This window comes from Macrosteles quadrilineatus, unplaced genomic scaffold, assembly GCF_028750875.1.
Source record: "Macrosteles quadrilineatus isolate MER2022 unplaced genomic scaffold, UCM_ALF_1.0 Scaffold_1__1_contigs__length_201487025, whole genome shotgun sequence".
NCBI classification, from domain to species: Eukaryota; Metazoa; Arthropoda; class Insecta; order Hemiptera; family Cicadellidae; genus Macrosteles; species Macrosteles quadrilineatus.
In genome coordinates this window covers 71,979,132-71,998,116 of record NW_026542594.1, presented here as the reverse complement: position 1 = coordinate 71,998,116, position 18,985 = coordinate 71,979,132, and the positions used below count along the sequence as shown (strand labels likewise).

General features: G+C 36.1%; 1 protein-coding gene across 4 annotated transcripts in view; it reads left to right on the top strand.

Annotated features, from left to right (window-relative positions):
- The first annotated feature begins 338 nt into the window (after positions 1-338).
- The window catches only part of LOC128983568 (probable phosphorylase b kinase regulatory subunit beta), a 231,684-nt gene continuing 213,037 nt past the window's right edge, over positions 339-18,985 (top strand). For 2 of the 4 annotated variants that reach the window (XM_054402889.1, XM_054402887.1), the window contains exon 1: positions 344-803. In XM_054402889.1, coding sequence (XP_054258864.1) covers positions 801-803 — 3 coding nt within the window. In that variant the 5' untranslated portion in view covers positions 344-800. Of the gene's footprint in view, positions 804-18,985 lie in introns of all 4 variants that reach the window. The other 2 variants (XM_054402890.1, XM_054402888.1) reach the window with 2 other exon arrangements.

The window sequence follows — 18,985 nt, the reverse complement described above, 5'->3', positions numbered from 1 at the left end:
CAGTAGTTTTTACATCGTTGGTTAAAAGTCAGCTGCAATTTAAACAATGTTAAAACATATCAATAAAACACCTTTTCAAGCAGCTCAAGTAAAAAATAAACACCTTAAAATCACAATGCACAGTTCGCAACTGCAACTGTTGAAACAACTATCTAAACAGGTCCAATAAAGATATACAGTGAAGCTATTACACAAATAGCTGTTATCCCAGGAACTGCTCCAAGGCCTTCTGTGCATGTGGAAGCTGAGGTGCTCGTGGGTACAGAACGTCGAGTGTCAGCAGCCACTAGCCAAGCCAGGCACGACACGATCCGGGGGGGGGGGGGATAGATAACAATAACATAACCTCTCTTGAGTTTGTACTGTGCACGAACGGAACTATTAGAATACTACAGTTAGAGTATTCGTGGTACTGTATATCAGATAATAAATAGATTCTATTATCTAGTGAGTGCGAGTGCGGACTTGGTTGAGTACCCTAGTCCCTAGTGCTTGTTAGGGTCCTTATGTGCCCTAGTGTTAGTGTTAGGTGGTTAGGTTCATGTAATACAAAAAAAAAAACTGCACTGTAGTGGGTAAAGTACTAAAGTAGTGTGAGCACGACAGTACGACGTACGCAACTCGCGTTAATAATAGAATAGACCTAGTCTTAATTTAACCTTAACGTCACTGTATAAACTACAATAAATCTACAGTAGGCTACTTAGGCTAAATGGCCTAAACGACTGCATACTGCTGGAAGAATATATTCTCCCCAAGAACCAGATTAATTTGTTTTATCAAATAATAAATTGCATAACATGGTAAGTTATGTAACCTAAATTGTAGTATAGGCTAAGTTTATTTATTTTATTTGTTGGCTAATCCCCTTTGGGGCTATGCTAATATCGATTGAAACTATCAAATTGAAAATATTAAATTGGTGTAAATAGGCTACCTGCTTCGAGTGTAGGAGTTTTGCCAACGGGTATCAGGTAGAAAGGGTCCCCACCCGTGAATTCCTCATACTGCAGAGTTTTGCCATCGGTTGTGGGTTGCGCGAGAGGGGGAGGGGGAGAGAGAGAGATTACACGTGACCGTGAGGGTGGCTTCCGCTAGGGGTGGACCAGGCAGGATGCTGACTGTGTTCAAAGTAATGCAGTTATGCACCTCTGACTGTGAAAGGAAATGTATTGAATTTTTAACCTAACCTAACGTAACCCACTGCAACAAGCGCATAACTGCTAAGCTTTGACAACCCTGACAATCGCTCTCCCTCCCTCCCTCACACTCTTTCTCCCACCGCCACCGTTGGCAAATCTCCGCAACAAGAGGTGGCCGAAGGCATCTCCCCCATCTACCTGACACCCGTTGGCAAAACTCCGATTCCAGCCTGCTTCGTGGTAATCCTATTGTTGCTAGTGTCGCAACTAGTTTAGACTTTCTACAAAGTCATCTTCTTCCTTGCATCCATCCCGGTCGTGTCACATCATTCCTTAACAGTTACCGTTGTTCGTTTAATCGTGTTAAATGTGCCGTTTTTATGTGTTAATGTCTGTGTTCGTGTTCATGTTTTTATGTACTTTACGTGTAATGACGACCTTCATATGAAGTGACCACCCTTTGACATCCTTGACGCCTTCGCCTGAAGATGACTTTGTAGAAAAAGTCTAAACTAGTTGCGACACTAGCAACAATAGGTGATTACCACGAAGCAGGTATTTACACCAATTTAATACAATCAACGTATTCCGGAGGCTAGCTTCTATATTGAAAATATTGATTGATAATAAATATGTTTAACTCTAGGCCTATCCATTATAAAATTAAACTGTCATAACCTAACCTAACTAACCAAACTTGCTGATACAGTAGAGTCCCGCAAACTCGACACTCGATAACCCGGCAGTCTGGATAACTCGGGCATCACCTGGCTCAGAAAATTTGTGATTTTTTGAGTCCGAGTAAAACATGAACTCAAGCCAGCTCAAGTCAAATAATTCGTAACTCGTACCAAGGATTTGTTGAACTATATCTGAGGACTTAATACTGACTTGTAATATAAATATAAATATAAATAAAAAAAGGCGGTTAAAAAGCTTAAAAACAGTATTGTTCTTATGTTTAACCTTAGTTCCTGATAACCCGGCATTTCACAAACTCGGCACCCTGCCAGTCCACATTACACCGAGTTTGCAGGACTCTACTGTAATAAAATAATTACCCCCGCCGCAGCAAACCTGCAGACTAAGCGAATTTCCATTTGTCTTGAACTTCCATTGGATTTACACTAAAAATCCTCCTTAAAAATATCACATTTATTCCCTATTGAAATAAAATACAATTAGGCCTAGTTTTTAACGAGTACTTATGTTTGCTGCGACAGGGAGGGAAAAAAGTGTTTTTTGTTGTAAAATGTTAATAGTTTAGTAATAAATTAATGTAACTTATTTTCCAAATTTGATAAAAATATGTTCATAAACAAGCAAAGTACAACAGTTGACTTATTCTCCAGAAGAATAACATGGAAATTTTAAATTTACAATTTTTTAGAATTTTCTCTGTAACCATTAGGCGCATAATGACGCTTCAATATACTAAATTATTTGCTTTTTTAAGCTCTAAAAATGGTTTGGAAAAAAATTGTAAATTTTTTTGTTTTTAGGGCCAAAAATGGGAAAACCCTCTTTTTACCCCATAAAACCCCCCATTAACCCCTGTTCCCATAGTCCGATCATGCTGGTTCGCAAACTTGTTAGAATAAATGTAGATTTACACGTTAATACCAAATTTCATCAAAATCGGATCATTTTTGCTCGAGTTATCGTGCTAACAGACATAAGCCTATAGGGTTAGTAAAAAGTGTGGAGACCCCCTGTTATTTTTTTAACGGCCCATACTAGAAAAACTAAACTCGGCACACCATTATGGCATGTTATTAAGTACTTTTTGGGCACAACCGCCACTTGGTGTTCATCCCCAAAATGGGAAATTTTGGGGTAAACTAAAAAATTTCAAATACAAAGACCCATCGAGTGACCCCTCATTTTGAAGGTCCTGGTAAAAGAAAACCAACAACGCAAACTAGAGGTCTCTATCTCAGCTCAGTACAAAATGGCAGCCAATTGAAATTCTCATAAGTTCCCAAACCCAAAATGGGGGATTTTGGGGGGAAACTCAAAAATTTTTAATGATAAGCCCCATCAAGTGACCCCTCATTTTGAAGGCCATAATAAAAGAAAACTAACAACGCAAACTATAGGTCTCTATCTTAACACAGTAAAATATGGCAGCCAATTGAATATAAAAATGCAAGTTATTTCCAATTTCTAAAGATTTCAATCAGCTTCCATTTTTTACTGGATTGAGATAGAAACCTCTAGTTTGCGTTGTAAGTTTTCTTTTACCAGGACCTTCAAAATGAGGGATCACTTGATGGGGCTTATCATTTAAAACTTTTGAGTTTCCCCCAAAATCCCCCATTTTGGGTTTGGTAAGCAAGTGGCTATTATGCTTAAAAAGTACTTCATAACATGCCAAAAAGGTGTGTAGAGTTCAGTTTTCCTAGTGTGAGCCGCTACAAAATTTACAGGGGGTCTCCAGACTTGGAAAGCTGCAAGTTAAATTCAATTTCTGAGAATTTCAATTGGCTGCCATTTGTTACTGGATTGAGATAAATACCTCTAGTTTGCGTTTTTGGTTTTCTTTTACCAGGACCTTCAAAATGAGGGGTTACTCGGTAGGTCTTTGTATTTGAAATTTTTGAGTTTCCCCCAAAATCCCCCATTTTGGGGATGTAGGTACACCAAGTGACGGTTATGCCCAAAAAGTACTTCATAACATGCCATAAAGGTGTGCCGAGTTAAGTTTTTCTAGTATGGGCCGTTAAAAAAATAACAGGGGGTCTCCACACTTTTTACTAACCCTGTATATATATATATATATATATATGAATTTGAACGGATAGTGGTTTTTGCCTCTAGGGACCTCAAAAAAAAAAAAAAAATAAAAATAAATCGGTCCCGGGTCCAAGGTCTTACCATGAGTACTACGGTAATAGCTTATTCCCTATATGGGAAATTCGCTAAAAATCGGATGAATGTTTACTAAGTTAATCAATCTATAGTTGTAATTGATATTAGCATAGCCCAGTTAAGAAACTGTACCCGTAAAGCATGTAGGTAAGTTTAACTTAAATTCATAAATAAATAGGTCCTACTGTAGACTTAATTTTAAAGTAATCATACTTTAATTCTGTATGTACTAGGCCTAGAGGCCGGTAAGTTAGGAGTATGATGGCTCTGGGGAGTGGGAACTTTTGGCAGGGATCTTCTCCCTAATCCTTGTATTTCTCCTAGTATTGGGATAAGACATATCAAACCTCATATACCTCCTCTTTTTGGGATAAAGAAGTCAATGGAATAATCGCCATCCCCCTAACAACCCCTCTATTAGCGAATTTCCCTATAGGGTAAAGCAAAGCCTAGTTAAAAATAGACATTAGGCTTTGTACATTACACTAAATGTATAAATGTTTATTGAATTAAATTAACAAAATAAATAAATGTGATGTGGAAAGCGAAAAGGGACCTCTTGTCGGCGATGCAAAATTTTCAGTACGGCCAATATAAGTAATTAAGGTCAAAAATATCAAAATTCGGGTTTTTATCGATTGTTATACCTCATTTCATAGAACAGGACAGCATCAGTTAAAATATTGAATTGAAGACGTAAAAAGTCGACATAAATCATTTTGTTAGCCTCTGCACGGTCAGCGAAAAGGTACCTCTTGTCGCTCAATGTTATTTCGCCATAACGACAAGAGGTCCCATTTCTAATAGGCCTATTCACTTTATAAACAGACTTTAGTCCAAAAAATTAATTGTCCTGCATTCTAGAGGACATTTAAAGAACTACCGTACAACAAAGTTCAGTGTACAGAGAACAAAATATCGCTCAAATTTTGCGGTCCCGACAAGAGGTACCTTTTCTTAACTTATGGAGAAAAAACATAGGGCTGACAAGGGGTCCGTTTTCTGAAATGCGATTTTTACGACCTGCTTCAATAAAACAATTATATAAATTAAAACTACCGGGAGTTAAGACAAAAATTGGTTTTGACTCCAAAGAGGACATTATAAGCTTTCTTTTGATACCAAAATCATTTTTTAAATACGAAAAAAACTGTTTTTTTTATGCGTATTTGAAATTTTCAAAATGGTTTTTCTCAAAACGACCCTTTTCCAAAATAAAATTTCAAAGTCCTATAACTTTAACAAAAAAAAAAAAACGTAGATGCATGCCAAGGCGTATGAAAGAAGGTGTGTGCATAGTGACGTCAGTGCGAGTAAAACATGTTTTATTTTACCAAATCATATGTTTTCTTGTAATTTTCCAAAGACTTTCGAATGACAATCATTACGAATTAGCATTGAATATATAACACCACGAATACTAGACAAATGTTTTTTTTTCTAGTATTCGTGTATAACACTATTTAGCTATATATATAACACGAAATAATTGCGACGATATTAAGTATACATTTAGTTTTAAAATAATAGACAGTTTTCGTGTCGTGGTATGCTTAATATCATAGCAATTATTTCGTGTTAGGGCTCAATGTTCTTGTTATTTGATGCAGGTTACAAAAATGACGTTATTTAATACACATTATGGTGATATACAAACATTTTACCAACTATGCATTGAGCCCAGTGGGTGACTCATTGCCAAAGCCCCGAGCAGCCGAGCGAGGGCTAATTTTGGGGCTGGGACACCACCCGACCGTCCTAATCCTTCAGCCGCCACGAATCTTGTGTTGGCTGAAGAGGACTAAGTCCTAAAACAGCCTCAGTCCAGTAGGGTTTCAGCTCTCTGGATTGGAACGTCACGAAGAACGAACGAATCTTTGCGGAAGGTATAACTACTCACTCACCCCTACCCCACTCACTATATCACTATGTCACTGCAAATAACCGGTATCCGTAAGTTTTAGTTGGGCTAGCGACCTGTCCGCGCGCACAGAAGTTTTGGCCGAACTGTATGTTTAGTGTATGTCATTAAAATGTTATAAAATCCCTACAACTTAAGCTATATGCCATTTTGTGCTGTTTTTGTTAAATATATGTAAATACAATCTTGCCGATTTATTTGTAGGCCTAACTATTTATTTTCCACTAAGGCTACTTAAATGAGAGATTTTCAATTATATAAAACATAAGTAGGAGCTGAAAAAGGTATTATACTTAAAACTATTTGTATATTGTCACCTAAAAATATGTTGCCTGTTAAGGCAGCCACAGTTACAATATTTACTGCTTTACTGTTTTTAGATTAAAAGGTACTCACTATCAAAATGCTATATACTAATACTACCACCATTGAATATACTGTATAACACTATGACTATATTCAATATTGAATACAACACTATATTGGATATAAAACGCTAAATAGTGTTATATATTCAATGCTAATTCGTAATGATTGTCATTCGAAAGTCTTTGAAAAGTTAGCCTACAAGAAAACATATGATTTGGTAAAATAAAACAAGTTTTACTCGCACTGACGTCACTATGCACACACCTTCTTTCATACGCCTTGGATGCATGCATGGTGGAAGTAAATATTTACTTCCACCTCCACCATGGATGCATGGAATTTGCAATAAGTGATTCGGAATTTAATAAGGAATTCAAATATATATACATACCCTAACTCAAAATATAAAATTCCCGACAAAAGGTCCTTATTCTCTTTCCACATCACAAATAAATAATGATTTTTTTAATATTTGCACATGTACCAGTAGTTGACACATGAATTTTTGGATTTTTTACCAATAGTTTACCAGTGTTCCAGTGGTTGACACTTTGATTCTTTTAACCATTCTTATGAAGGCTACAATATATTTCCAGATATTTAGTTTTAGATACAGAAACCATACTTAACATTTAAAATTTATTAGAAAGTATAAATAAGTAGCCTAGGCCTAATCTGATTTTGTTTTGCGGTAGGCTACTAACACTGGATAAGTTATTTTCCCTACTACTGTAAATTCTTCAACAACCTTCTTTTTTGATCTTGGCTATAGAACGGCATACTCCACTTTTGTAGGTGGCATTTTATTGTACGTAACATCATAAAACTGTAATACAAACAATAGCCTATAATGTAGATATTTTGGGTTTAGTTTGGTTGTTACCTACTTAAATTAAATTACATTAAATGACAAAAATAACTTTAATTAGAAAATAAGAGTTCAGGCCTATGCACCGAAAGTTGGCAGGGTATGTTCCAGTAGTTGACACCCCTGACAAGCATCTTAGAATCAAACATTATAACTGTACTAAAATCTAGGCCTAATATAGGCTATATACAGCCGCTTGTGTAACTGACTCACTAGGGAATACAAATGTTTACCCACTTCTAGATTGGATTAGCTAGAGATCTGAAATTTAGTAGGCTACGATTGTCAGTCTTGGTCCCTAACAACCCAGAAAAATCTCAAAAAGTTGCATTTTCCATTACAACCCCCCCCCCAAATTTAAGAATTCCCCCCCCCCAAGTTATACTCATGGGAAATAACATTGAAAATTGCTAACTTTGATACAATCATCTGAACCATTTAAAAAATTCCAAAGAGACTTGAAACTTGAAGAGGGCGTGGAACGTCTAATTAAATTATCCAGAAAATAACCATTAGTCCCATTTTCAAATTTTAACCCTCCCAAGAATCCAAAATGGCGGACATTTAAAAACGATAAAACAGGTTTTTTTTTAACGGCTATAACTCAAAAACGGTTAGAGCTAGCAAAGATTTGAAAACATTTTCATGGTCAGGAATTAAATTTTCTACAAAATACTCTTTGGCAAGGTACATAAATTGTGATGACAAGCTTTTTACACTTCACCAATTACTCTGCCACCGTGGTATCACTAGGATGTAACACCATTACTCGGTTGAGGATGTAAAAACAATGACAAACAAATGCCCAATGTGTACAAAGATTAAACCTAGTTTCTATAAAGCTACAAATGCTCACCTTATCAAGGCAAAACTATATTTTCCAAAATTGATCTTGTTCGAGGGCTTTTCATCACATTCCAGTAGCTCCTGATGACATTCCAAAAACTGCTGTCATAACGCCTTTTGGATTATTTGAATTTCTAAAAATGCCATTTGGATTAAGGAATGCTGCACAAACTTTCCAGAGATATATTAATTCTCTTTTGCATGATCTAGAGTTTACCTTTTGTTACTTAGATTATATCCTGGTAGCATTCTCCTCAGAAGATGAACATATTAATCACTTGCAAACCGTTTTTGATAGACTTAATAAGCATCACATTAATATTAATACGTCAAAGAGTGTATTTGGTGTGACTGAGATCTCTTTTCTTGGCTACACAGTTTCTAAACAAGGAATTTCTCCTCTTCCGGATAAAGTTGAAGCTATTGTTAGTTGCAAACGTCCTGAAACCATTCTTGAGCTTCGTAGATTCCTTGGACTTATAAACTTTTAATAGTTTTTTCTGACACTTTACAATAGTTTGCGGCACGTTCTGTTGCCTTTTCTCACTTTTTGTTAGTTCACTTCCTAACGCAGCTGCTATTCAGCAACAACTATTTGATTTGTGTAAAGGGTACACATAAATCTGATAAACGAAAAATAAGTTGGATTACAGAATCTAAGAAAGCTTTTGAGGATGCAAAAGGTCAGCTAGTCAATGCCACACTTATAGCACACCCATCTCCTGATGCTCCTTTGGCTCTCATGGTCGATGCATCGAACTTCGCTATAGGTTCGTCTCTCCACCAGATTTGTAATGGGAACTTTGAATCTCTTGGGTTTTTCTCTAAATCCTTTACAACAACTTAAAAAAAAAATACAGTACCTATGACAGGGAACTCCTGGCTGCATACCTATCTGTGAAGCACTTCCGCTATCTCCTTGAAGGGCGAAGTTTTGTTATATATACAGATCACAAACCTCTATCTTTTGCCTTCAATAAACCCTCTGATACATCTAGTCCAAGGCAATTGCGTCATCTAGACTTCATTGGACAGTTCACTACCGACATAAGGTATCTACCAGGAAAACAAAACATTCCTGCTGATTTCATGTCGAGAATACTGTCCGTGAGAGTAAAGAAGTCCCTTGAGCCAGAGCGATACGCAGCTATGTTTGGAGGGTATCGCGCACTATTTGCAGGCGCTAAGCATCTGGGCGCCTCGCCTCGATGTCTGTCTGTAAACAACTGTTGTAAACATATTTACTCATATCTTTGTTTTGGTAAGTGGATTATCATCATGTGGTCACGTCATTTGATTCGGTGCAGTCTCTTGTGTTCGCGTAGTGAGTTCGTTTTGTTTTGGACGGTCCTTATAGCTATGGATTTAAGAAAACGTGGTGCTACTATACATAGTGGAGAGAGGGATTTAATTAGACGGGTGATCGAGTGTTGTGACAACGAATGTTAAGACTAAAAGTTATTAGTGCCGATAGAAAAGGCAACAGAACGTGCCGCAAACTATTGTAAAGTGTCAGAAAAAACTATTAAACGAATTAGAAAAGCTGGCAAACAAACTTCGGATGAAAAACTCTGTACACCCGGGAAAAAACGCAAGATGGCTGACCACCATAAAGTACAAATAAATAGCTTTGATAGGCGTGTAATCGTAGATGTAATACGCGATTTTTACACGAACAAAAAAATTGTCCCTACTTGTAAAAAACTATTACCTGTTTTGAGAGAAAGAATACATTTTAAATGGAGCGAATGGGCACTTCGGCGTTTCTTAAAAGATATGGGGTTCAAACAGAAGAAATGTGGTTCCAAAAGAAAATGTTTGATTGAAAGGCCTGAAATTGTTAATTGGAGGTTTAGGTAATTGCAAGGGATAAGAAAGCTAAGGGAACAAAAAAGAAAAATTGTCTATCTGGACAAACTTGGATAAACAGTAATTTAACGTTTCAGAAATGTTGGCAAAGTGTAGACGTCGATGGTTTGTTACCTGATATGAACGCGTCAAACCGCGTGATTGTCGTAGACATTGGGTCAAACGAAGGGTTTTTGCAGGGTGTCGGCTTATTTATAAGGCAAACAGTGCCAAAGGAGACTACCATGCACTACGCATTAACTGACATGGCAAACGAGGCACTTAACTCTGTTACCCCTACCTTGTGGAAAACATATTCCGAACATGTAGAACATACAGAAAATGAGTACTGGACGACGGAAGGCATAGTGGAAAACGCGGTCGATGAACATGTCATCAATTTGGGAGGCGGAAATGATTCATCGACTGAGGATTCCGACTCTGAACCCCATGATACAGACGAAGAAGATTTGGAGTTAGCCCAACCTTTGCCAATGAACTTCGATTAAACTCTTGCAATATCAGCATTTGTAAGTAACATACTATATTAGCAATTATTTTCTTGATTTGTTGCTTAGGTTTATGGTAATAGGATTAAGAACTTTAATAATAAGTTGTTTATTGATGAATGCTATTGATACTGCTGTACTCGTGTACTTATGTACCGGTAATATGCATTCACCGTAAGTATATTCATGGATCGGCTAATTATGTGGGATTAATGCTTTCAAACTCGGATTTAAAAAGGATTTTATTGTATTGTATTTTAGTGGTATTGTTACATTTAACTAAACAGAAATCATAAAGTAGAAAGGCTATTAATTTGCCTTAGTAACACTAGAAAATGGGTTTCCTTCGATTGTATGACTATGCAAAAAAATATTATGACATAGATTTATAAAAATCATACAGATATTACATACAAAAATTAAGCCTAACAACTAGCAGAGCTGAGGGAAGACAGGTCTAATTGTCTTGCGAAACGTTCAAGCGTAACGCCTGCAAACTACGAATAGGCCGGAGCTCAGGGGACTTCTTTACTCTCGCGGACATTAAGAGCTATTGACCTACCTTCATCTGTATCATCTATATATATAATTCCGTAAGTCAAATTTTTGTAAAGATATTGTGAGTGACTGGATGGCCGTAGAAGGATGGGAGGGGTCTTATTTTAAAGGTCTTGACGTGAATTTTGAGGGAAAACTATTCATTTTTCTTATTTTTCCACCATAAATTCGCAACAGAATAAAACTTTTCCCATTAAAACAACATGGGGTTTAATTTGTTTAATTCTTTTGAAATTAAAACAGCTGTGCCACAGATTTGTATTAGTTGTATCAAAGATTACATATGCTACGCAAAATAGATATTGCAGCCAAGCCATTTTTGTGATATCAATTTCCATGCGAAGCCTAGCGAATGTCTTCACAACCTAAGACTTCATTGCCGACATGACCAGCTGTTATTTACGTATTTTTTGTTGTTGTTTATTGTTATGGTTAACCTTTATTTGTGGTTGTTTGCTTTTGTAAGTAACAGGAGGTTTAATAGAAGATGGATTAGCAAGAGTGAAGAAGTGTTAGTATTATGTGTACTGAATAACAATTATTATGATGTGGATATTATGTACTAACAAACTATGGATGTACACCAGTTGTCACTCAGCAGTCTGCACTCGTTACTGCCTCTACAGACGATCACCCACCGTCTCGCGGCAGCCCCTTCATCACATAGCGATAAATTCACCAGTATTTCTATTGGCAATGTCTCATTATCTTTAGAGTCTGCCTAAAACAGTTACAATAGAGTTCCGAAATATATTATTAACTACCTTCATCATAGTATTATGCAATTTATTGTCAATCGAAAATAGACGTTAAACGTTTTGGTTTAAGTGTTTATCAACGAAGACCACTAAGAGGGAAATAAAGTATCCTAGCCTATATATTTATGGGGCTCAATTTTGGAGAGGGGTGGTTAGGCAATTTCTGCTCCAGTGCGCTCGAATCCAAACCTGGCTACGCCAATACAATGCCTTAATGTTGATTCAGGAACTTACCATGAATATACTGGGTTGGCGAATGAAATGCCTGTTGTAAAATGTAGTTACAAGCTTCCGGTACAAAGTATTCGACCTATTGTTTAATATAATGTTTAAAACTGGCCATACCAGTAAATTGGGATGTCGGGTCACTCGGGTTAGTTCACTTTTGTTTGATCGCGAGTGTGTGACTGACCTCCAATTTCCAACCTATAAACTTATTTCGTTTTTACGTGGTAAAGATAACCTCTTAGTCGTCAGTTGAAAGATTTGTTATATGACACAATCCAAATCTATATTGTATATCTTTACATTTTCTTCAAAGCTCAGTTGCAAACGGCACTTACTAAACACCAATAATGTGACGAGATAATACGTAGTTTGAAAACAAAGTGAACAATGAACAAAGTGAATCTGTGTAGATAAATGTTCTTCCTACAAACTATGTACAAACTATATTGCTATGATTAAAAAGGTCAAGTAGCTAGTGAGTGGTTAGGTAGTAGTTAAATTACCATACATTCCTCATTGCGAGTTATTTTTTTTTTATAGTAGCAAGATATTGTGTGGGTCTAGAAATCCGGAAGTAAACTTTGTGGATAAAAATTCCGAAAACAGAAAAGTTGACGAACTCACAAATAGTCACTAATTATTAAAACTTGTAAGATTTATAAGTTTCTAAATTGTTAAGGGTTCTCTAAATGTACGTTAAAATTTAATACAGAAAAACTAGTATAACATTGTAAGCTTATTATATCACTGTGACTGCAATTTTTTAAGATTTTTATTAATTCATGTTTATATAAGTAAACCTTAAGCTCTTTGTTACGTGGTCACTTTAATTTTAAATTAAATAACGGCCAAGTAAAAACGTGTATGGGGGGCCTTGAAAGGATAAAGTTATGGTACATTTATGACAACAGTGCGCTTTCAAACTAGGGATACGATGACGACGGGTCGGCGAGCGCGTTGCGTACAGGCAAGTTAATCCCGAGCACGCGAACATTACCGAACTCACCCGAATTTGAATGGTAATGCAGATCGAAACTTGATAACAGCGCCTCTGTTGAGGGACCACCCAACTACGTGAAGGTGGCCCCATCCAAAAACGACTTGGCACAAAATTGCCATAAGGTGCAATATCTATTTTGCGTAGCATATGTAATCTTTGGTTGTATTTTTGAAAATCTGTGTACTCATAGTCTATATATACAGGGTGTTCATTTGAAAACTTTCCATATCTGTTGTGTGCAAAGGTAAGGCTTTTAACACTTGTTTGTTCTCATTTCCCCCTAATTTGGACATGCCAAATCCAATAAAATTATTTTCAATTTCGAAAAATGCCCCAAAAGGGCCCAATTTGGGGGGTAGGGGTGCTTTTTGAGAAATTTTCAAATGTAAACATGGGTTGTGTGATACATCAATTTAAAGGTCTAATCACCCCGACTATTTTGGTGCAATAAAAATGTAATTATCTTTAACCATATTTACAGGGTGGGTCAAAACGTTTTTAAAAAGGACTTTGAAGTTAAGTGCCATATTACCCAAACTACTGAACGGAACAGCGCCAAATTTCTTTCCAAGCTTATTCTTGATCTACTCTTTAAGATAACTTGTAATAAGGGCATTTTCCATGTTATCTTCTAATTTTTAAAAAATCTCAAATTTTAAGAATAAAAGAAAGGTGAAAACTCAAAATTCTTAAATAGCAAGGTATAACAAATTTCATACCACGTGAAAGGTCCTTTTTTAACAAACATTTTACGTATTTAAGTTTTCTTTCTATCTCTTACCGTTTAAAAATTGCAGTAGAAAAACTGAATTTTCTATGGTAAAATTATGACTAGTTTTCTAACAAAACACATTGCACTTTGCTCAACGATGTATTATGATTAATTACAAATTGATCAACTACTTTTACTTGTGTCAGTTCATCTTGGACCCTTCATCCTGTTTTTTTCTCATTGGGAACTGAGCCAGTTTCAGAAATTTCTTAACCAAATCATTTAGAGCTTTATGACTTAAGGTCTTACCTGGATATTTATTGTTAAACACTTTGCAGTTATCCTGAAACACTTTTGTTCTGCCCAATAAGTAAACATAAAGTCTATTTTTTAAGTGTACACCATATTTGATTAGATGCTACAGAAAATAGTACTTTTTAAAAATTAGTACTACCGTTGACTAGTCAATGGTACTACAGAAAACAGCCCACATTTAGGTTGTCCTCATCAGCTATAAGACTTGTTTTTCACAAAGTAAAACGTAACGACTAGTTTGTCAATCAGGGTATCAATAATTATGAATTGTTTCCTTCAGTTAATGCACCATTAAATGTGTCTAGAGACGAATTTTGGCTGTTTTATTAGAAAACTAGTTACAATATTACTATGGAAAATTCAGTTTTTCTACTGCAATTTTTAAACGGTAAGAGATAGAAAGAAAACTTAAATACGTAAAATGTTTGTTAAAAAAGGACCTTTCATGTGGTATGAAATTTGTCATACCTTGCTATTTAAGAATTTTGAGTTTTCACCTTTCTTTTATTCTTAAAATTTGAGATTTTTTTAAAATTAGAAGATAACATGGAAAATGCCCTTATTACAAGTTATCTTAAAGAGTAGATCAAGAATAAGCTTGGAAAGAAATTTGGCGCTGTTCCGTTCAGTAGTTTGGGTAATACGGCACTTAACTTCAAAGTCCTTTTTAAAAACGTTTTGACCCACCCTGTAAATACGGTTAAAGATAATTACATTTTTATTGCACCAAAATAGTCGGGGTGATTAGACCTTTAAATTGATGTATCACACAACCCATGTTTACATTTGAAAATTTCTCAAAAAGCACCCCTACCCCCCAAATTGGGCCCTTTTGGGGCATTTTTCGAAATTGAAAATAATTTTATTGGATTTGGCATGTCCAAATTAGGGGGAAATAAGAACAAACAAGTGTTAAAAGCCTTACCTTTGCACACAACAGATATGGAAAGTTTTCAAATGAACACCCTGTATAATTCTGTAAGACCAAATTTTTACCAGAAAATTGTGGACGTCTGGTAAGTCGCAGAAAAGTGGGAGGGATCTTAAATTAAAGGTCTTGACCCCAGGGACTCGGGAAAAATAGCAGAATTCCCATAAAGTTATCAGAAAACGAGATATAACGTAAAATATCCACCATAAGAAATGCATGGGGACTGAAAAACGTCTGCATTCTATCAGCTGTTACATATTTATTTGCAATGTTTACATTTATTCCTAAAGTCAATGTTGGTAAATAATGTTTCAAAATGAATTGTGTTTAATTTTTTTGTTTTCCGTTTTTATAATAAGTGACGTAACTAGACAGGGTAGGGGAAGACCTGCAAGACGTGGAAGAGTGTCCAGGAATTCAACTGACTTAAGAAATGCAAAAGAGAACGTCGTGTAGGGCCTAAATGTGAAAGAAATCCAGAAGCTGTTTTACAACCTGTCTTTAGAAGAACGCTGGAAAATGAGTTGAGTTGTTTCTCACAATCTAGGTCATCTTAAAGCGCTTGCATGCATTGTGGTGCATTTCACTTCGCAGAGAAGGCCACAAATGGACATTTCAACGCATGTTGCCACAATGGACATGCCACAACCATAAGTAAATGACGAACTAACTGTTTTTACATGATTCGAACTTCATAAAAAACACAAGGCAATACAAAAGTGCAATGGAATATAAAAGAGATTCCGGGAAATGGGCCCTACTGTTTTAAAATTCAGGGACAAATTCATAGATATATTTCTGACTTACCACCGCCAAATGGGGAGTTGCCTTCATAATAATTAATAATAATTTTAATCTCTACATTTGGTTCTCAAAGTGGAAACTATAACAGAATTCGTAAGATTACAAAACAAATCTTCAATTTTAAACTAAAAAAGATGTGCAATGTTTGGCTGTATGATTTCAGCTCTGATTCGTCGCTCTCCGGGCTCAGGCCAACCGTGTGCACGTTTCCGTTTGTAATATGTTGTGTTATTGATTTAATCATTATTTTACAATTGTAGGCTATTTCACTGACACATTAGAAGCAACTAATATATGACTCCAACGGAAGGAAAACCAAGATATAAAACAAGAAACACTGTTAATTTTAAGTAACATAAAATTGATAATTTAGAAACATATTTAGAGTATTTGTCTTTTTATATATGGGTTTTTTATTGAAGTCTAAATTAGGGGCTATGGCCCCTACAGGCCACTAGTTTGAACAAGTTTCTGAAACTCAATCTAAAGGTGCTGAACTTAAAAACCTGAAATACTCAAACACAACTTCATTGTTATTCAAAAATATTTTACTTTCTAATGGCTCAGAGCTGTGTTGTGACACCAGTACTGGAAGACTACGGCCATTTATTCCTCAGCAGTTCAGAAAGCAGTTATTTGACTCCCTTCACAACCTGGCACATCCTGGAATCAAAGGATCTCTGGACCTTATTAAACAACGTTTTGTTTGGCCTTCCATGAATAAAGTTGTCAGACTTTGGGCCAAAGCATGTGTAGCTTGTCAGAAATCAGAGGTTTGGAAACATACTACTACTGATATAATATTCTTGTTTTTTGAAACTAATATTCCAACACCACCTCGTAGGCTATATGATGTTTACGGCAGTACATTGATAAAGGTGTGTAACCTTCAACTTGTAAGTATCTGACCTCTTCTTCATGTAGCCAATGTTCACTAACACATAATATAATATATCATATTTGTGCTCTTGGGCTTGAAAGCTCAATATATTTTCTTTGCCCCTCAGTCCCTGAAGATTAATGTGCAATAATTTGAGGACATTTACTTCAACTGGGTTCAACCCACTATTGCACTGAGTCAGAAAACTGTTGTTAACACTACATGTTGATGTACTCAGGCATTTATTAGCTACTAGAAAAGATGTGCAATGTTTGGCTGTATGATTTCAGCTCTGATTCGTCGTTCTCCTCGGGCTCAGGCCAAACCGTGTGCACGTTTCCATTTGTTAATATGATGTGTTATTGATTTAATTTACAATTGTATTTCATTGACACATCAGAAGCAACTAATATACGACTCCAACGGAAGGAAAACCAAGATATAAATCAAGAAACACTGTAAATTTTAAGTAACATAAAATTGATAATTTTAAAAACATATTTCGAAGAATGTGGAAATAATATATTTTACTGTGAAACTTTTAGAATTTGTGTATTTTTACACACTCAGTCTTCAATAAAGTTTCAAATACAGCTGTGATAGTTGCTTGTAAATGGTGTACAAGTGATATTTAGTTGGAACTAGCTGTAACCCGCGGGCTTTGCCCCGTTTAACTTCTTAATTTTCAAGATGATCTCGTTCGCATGGCTCAATCACGTCCTGGTTGAAGTTCGTTCGCTACGCTCACTCACCTTTAGGTTGGAGCTTGTTCGCTACGCTCACTCACCTTAAGGTTGGAGCTCGTTCGCTGCGCTCACTTGCCTTCAGGTTAGCTCGTTCGCTACGCTCACTTGCCTTCAGGTTAGCTAGCTCGTTCACTACGCTAACCCGCCTCCAGGTTGAAGTTCGTTCGCTATGTTCACTCACCTTTTGGTTGCAAATTAGCTGTTGTCATAAATGTAAAAGCAATAATAGTGCTGCACCCTGTTGGTAATCCTTGTAACTTTAATGCTATTGAACATCATAGAACAGAACCAACTTGTTTAATTGAAACAGCTGTTAAGATTCATTATTTCCATTTCTCATAAGGTTAACATGGGAAACTCCAGAGCCACTGGGGCGGAGCCGATTGGATGGATCACGAAATTGATGGTGTATAAACCTATTCCATGAAATTCTACACGTATGTACCAAGTTTCGTGGCAATCGGTTCAGCGGTGTCTGAGTTTATCACTGCCAAACAAATATATATATATATATACAAACATCCTCTTTTATACTTAAAGACTTTTTTGTTTGAGCTACTGGCTTCTTCCGTAAAAAATATCTAGATTTTTCAGAGGGCTCATATCTACCATTACAGGATTTGATAGTCCCTAAAGATCCATTATTCATGTTTGATTCTTCTGCTACTTTCTCGCTTTCATTTTTATTTTCGAGATGGTATATGACTTTCTGTAAAGAATTTATTTGACTTATTTTAGGGGTGCTAAATCCTGAAAAGGGTGTAGTGTCATTTACTGATGGAGAGTCAATTTCATATGGGGTGTCACAGAGCATCGTTTGGCTTGATAAAGTTGAAGGAATGTCCAACTCTTGGAGAGGTTGAGTTGTTCCTTGGGTCTTTGGGGTCTCTGTTTGGTTCTCACTCAGTGTTGAAGATGTGGGTATCGGTAATGTGTGATAGATGTTAACTTGAGTATTACTGGGCTGCAATGTAGGAGTCAACTGTAGAGGAGTAGGTTTTACATAATCACCATGGTGGCTTCTGATAATTTTGACTACTACCTTGGAGATGGCCTTTTTTCCTTTCCGGTTTAAATGTAACCCATGTCTTGTATGGTAACGCCTTTCAAGTGTCCAAAGATCTAGAAGTTTAATGTGTGACTGATTGCTGTAGGTGATTTGTCTGATAATAAAATTAGCCTCTTTGATTAATTGATTTTCTATGCTAGATGCACTCAGATCGTATCGGTATGGCAGTGTAGACAGGATGAGGTTGGTATGTTTGAATGACATTTGTATTTCATTAAGGTTCTCTTCCAACAATTTCAAGAATTGTGTTGGAATTGCTGCAGACTGCTTTGTGATGTTATTTGTCCCTCCAATCAAGATAACAAAGTCATTGGTCGTTAATTCTTTCACCTTTGCTGATTGTCTGATAGGTTTAGTTATAAATTCTAATCTAACAAAAAACCACTAAGTGGTAACACTTTCCCCGCCAAGTCAGCAATCCAAAAAAGATAATAAATCATTACTTTTTCCGCCAAGAAAAACAATGTAATGTATGTAAGTTTGGCAACTTGGCGGCAGACTTTTGATTGGTTTTTTTTTTTCATTAAAGTTATGTTCGTGGATAATTTTACAAATCAACTTCTCTAATTAATTAGTCCAACTAAGTATAATAATTTCGAGGTAATCAGTA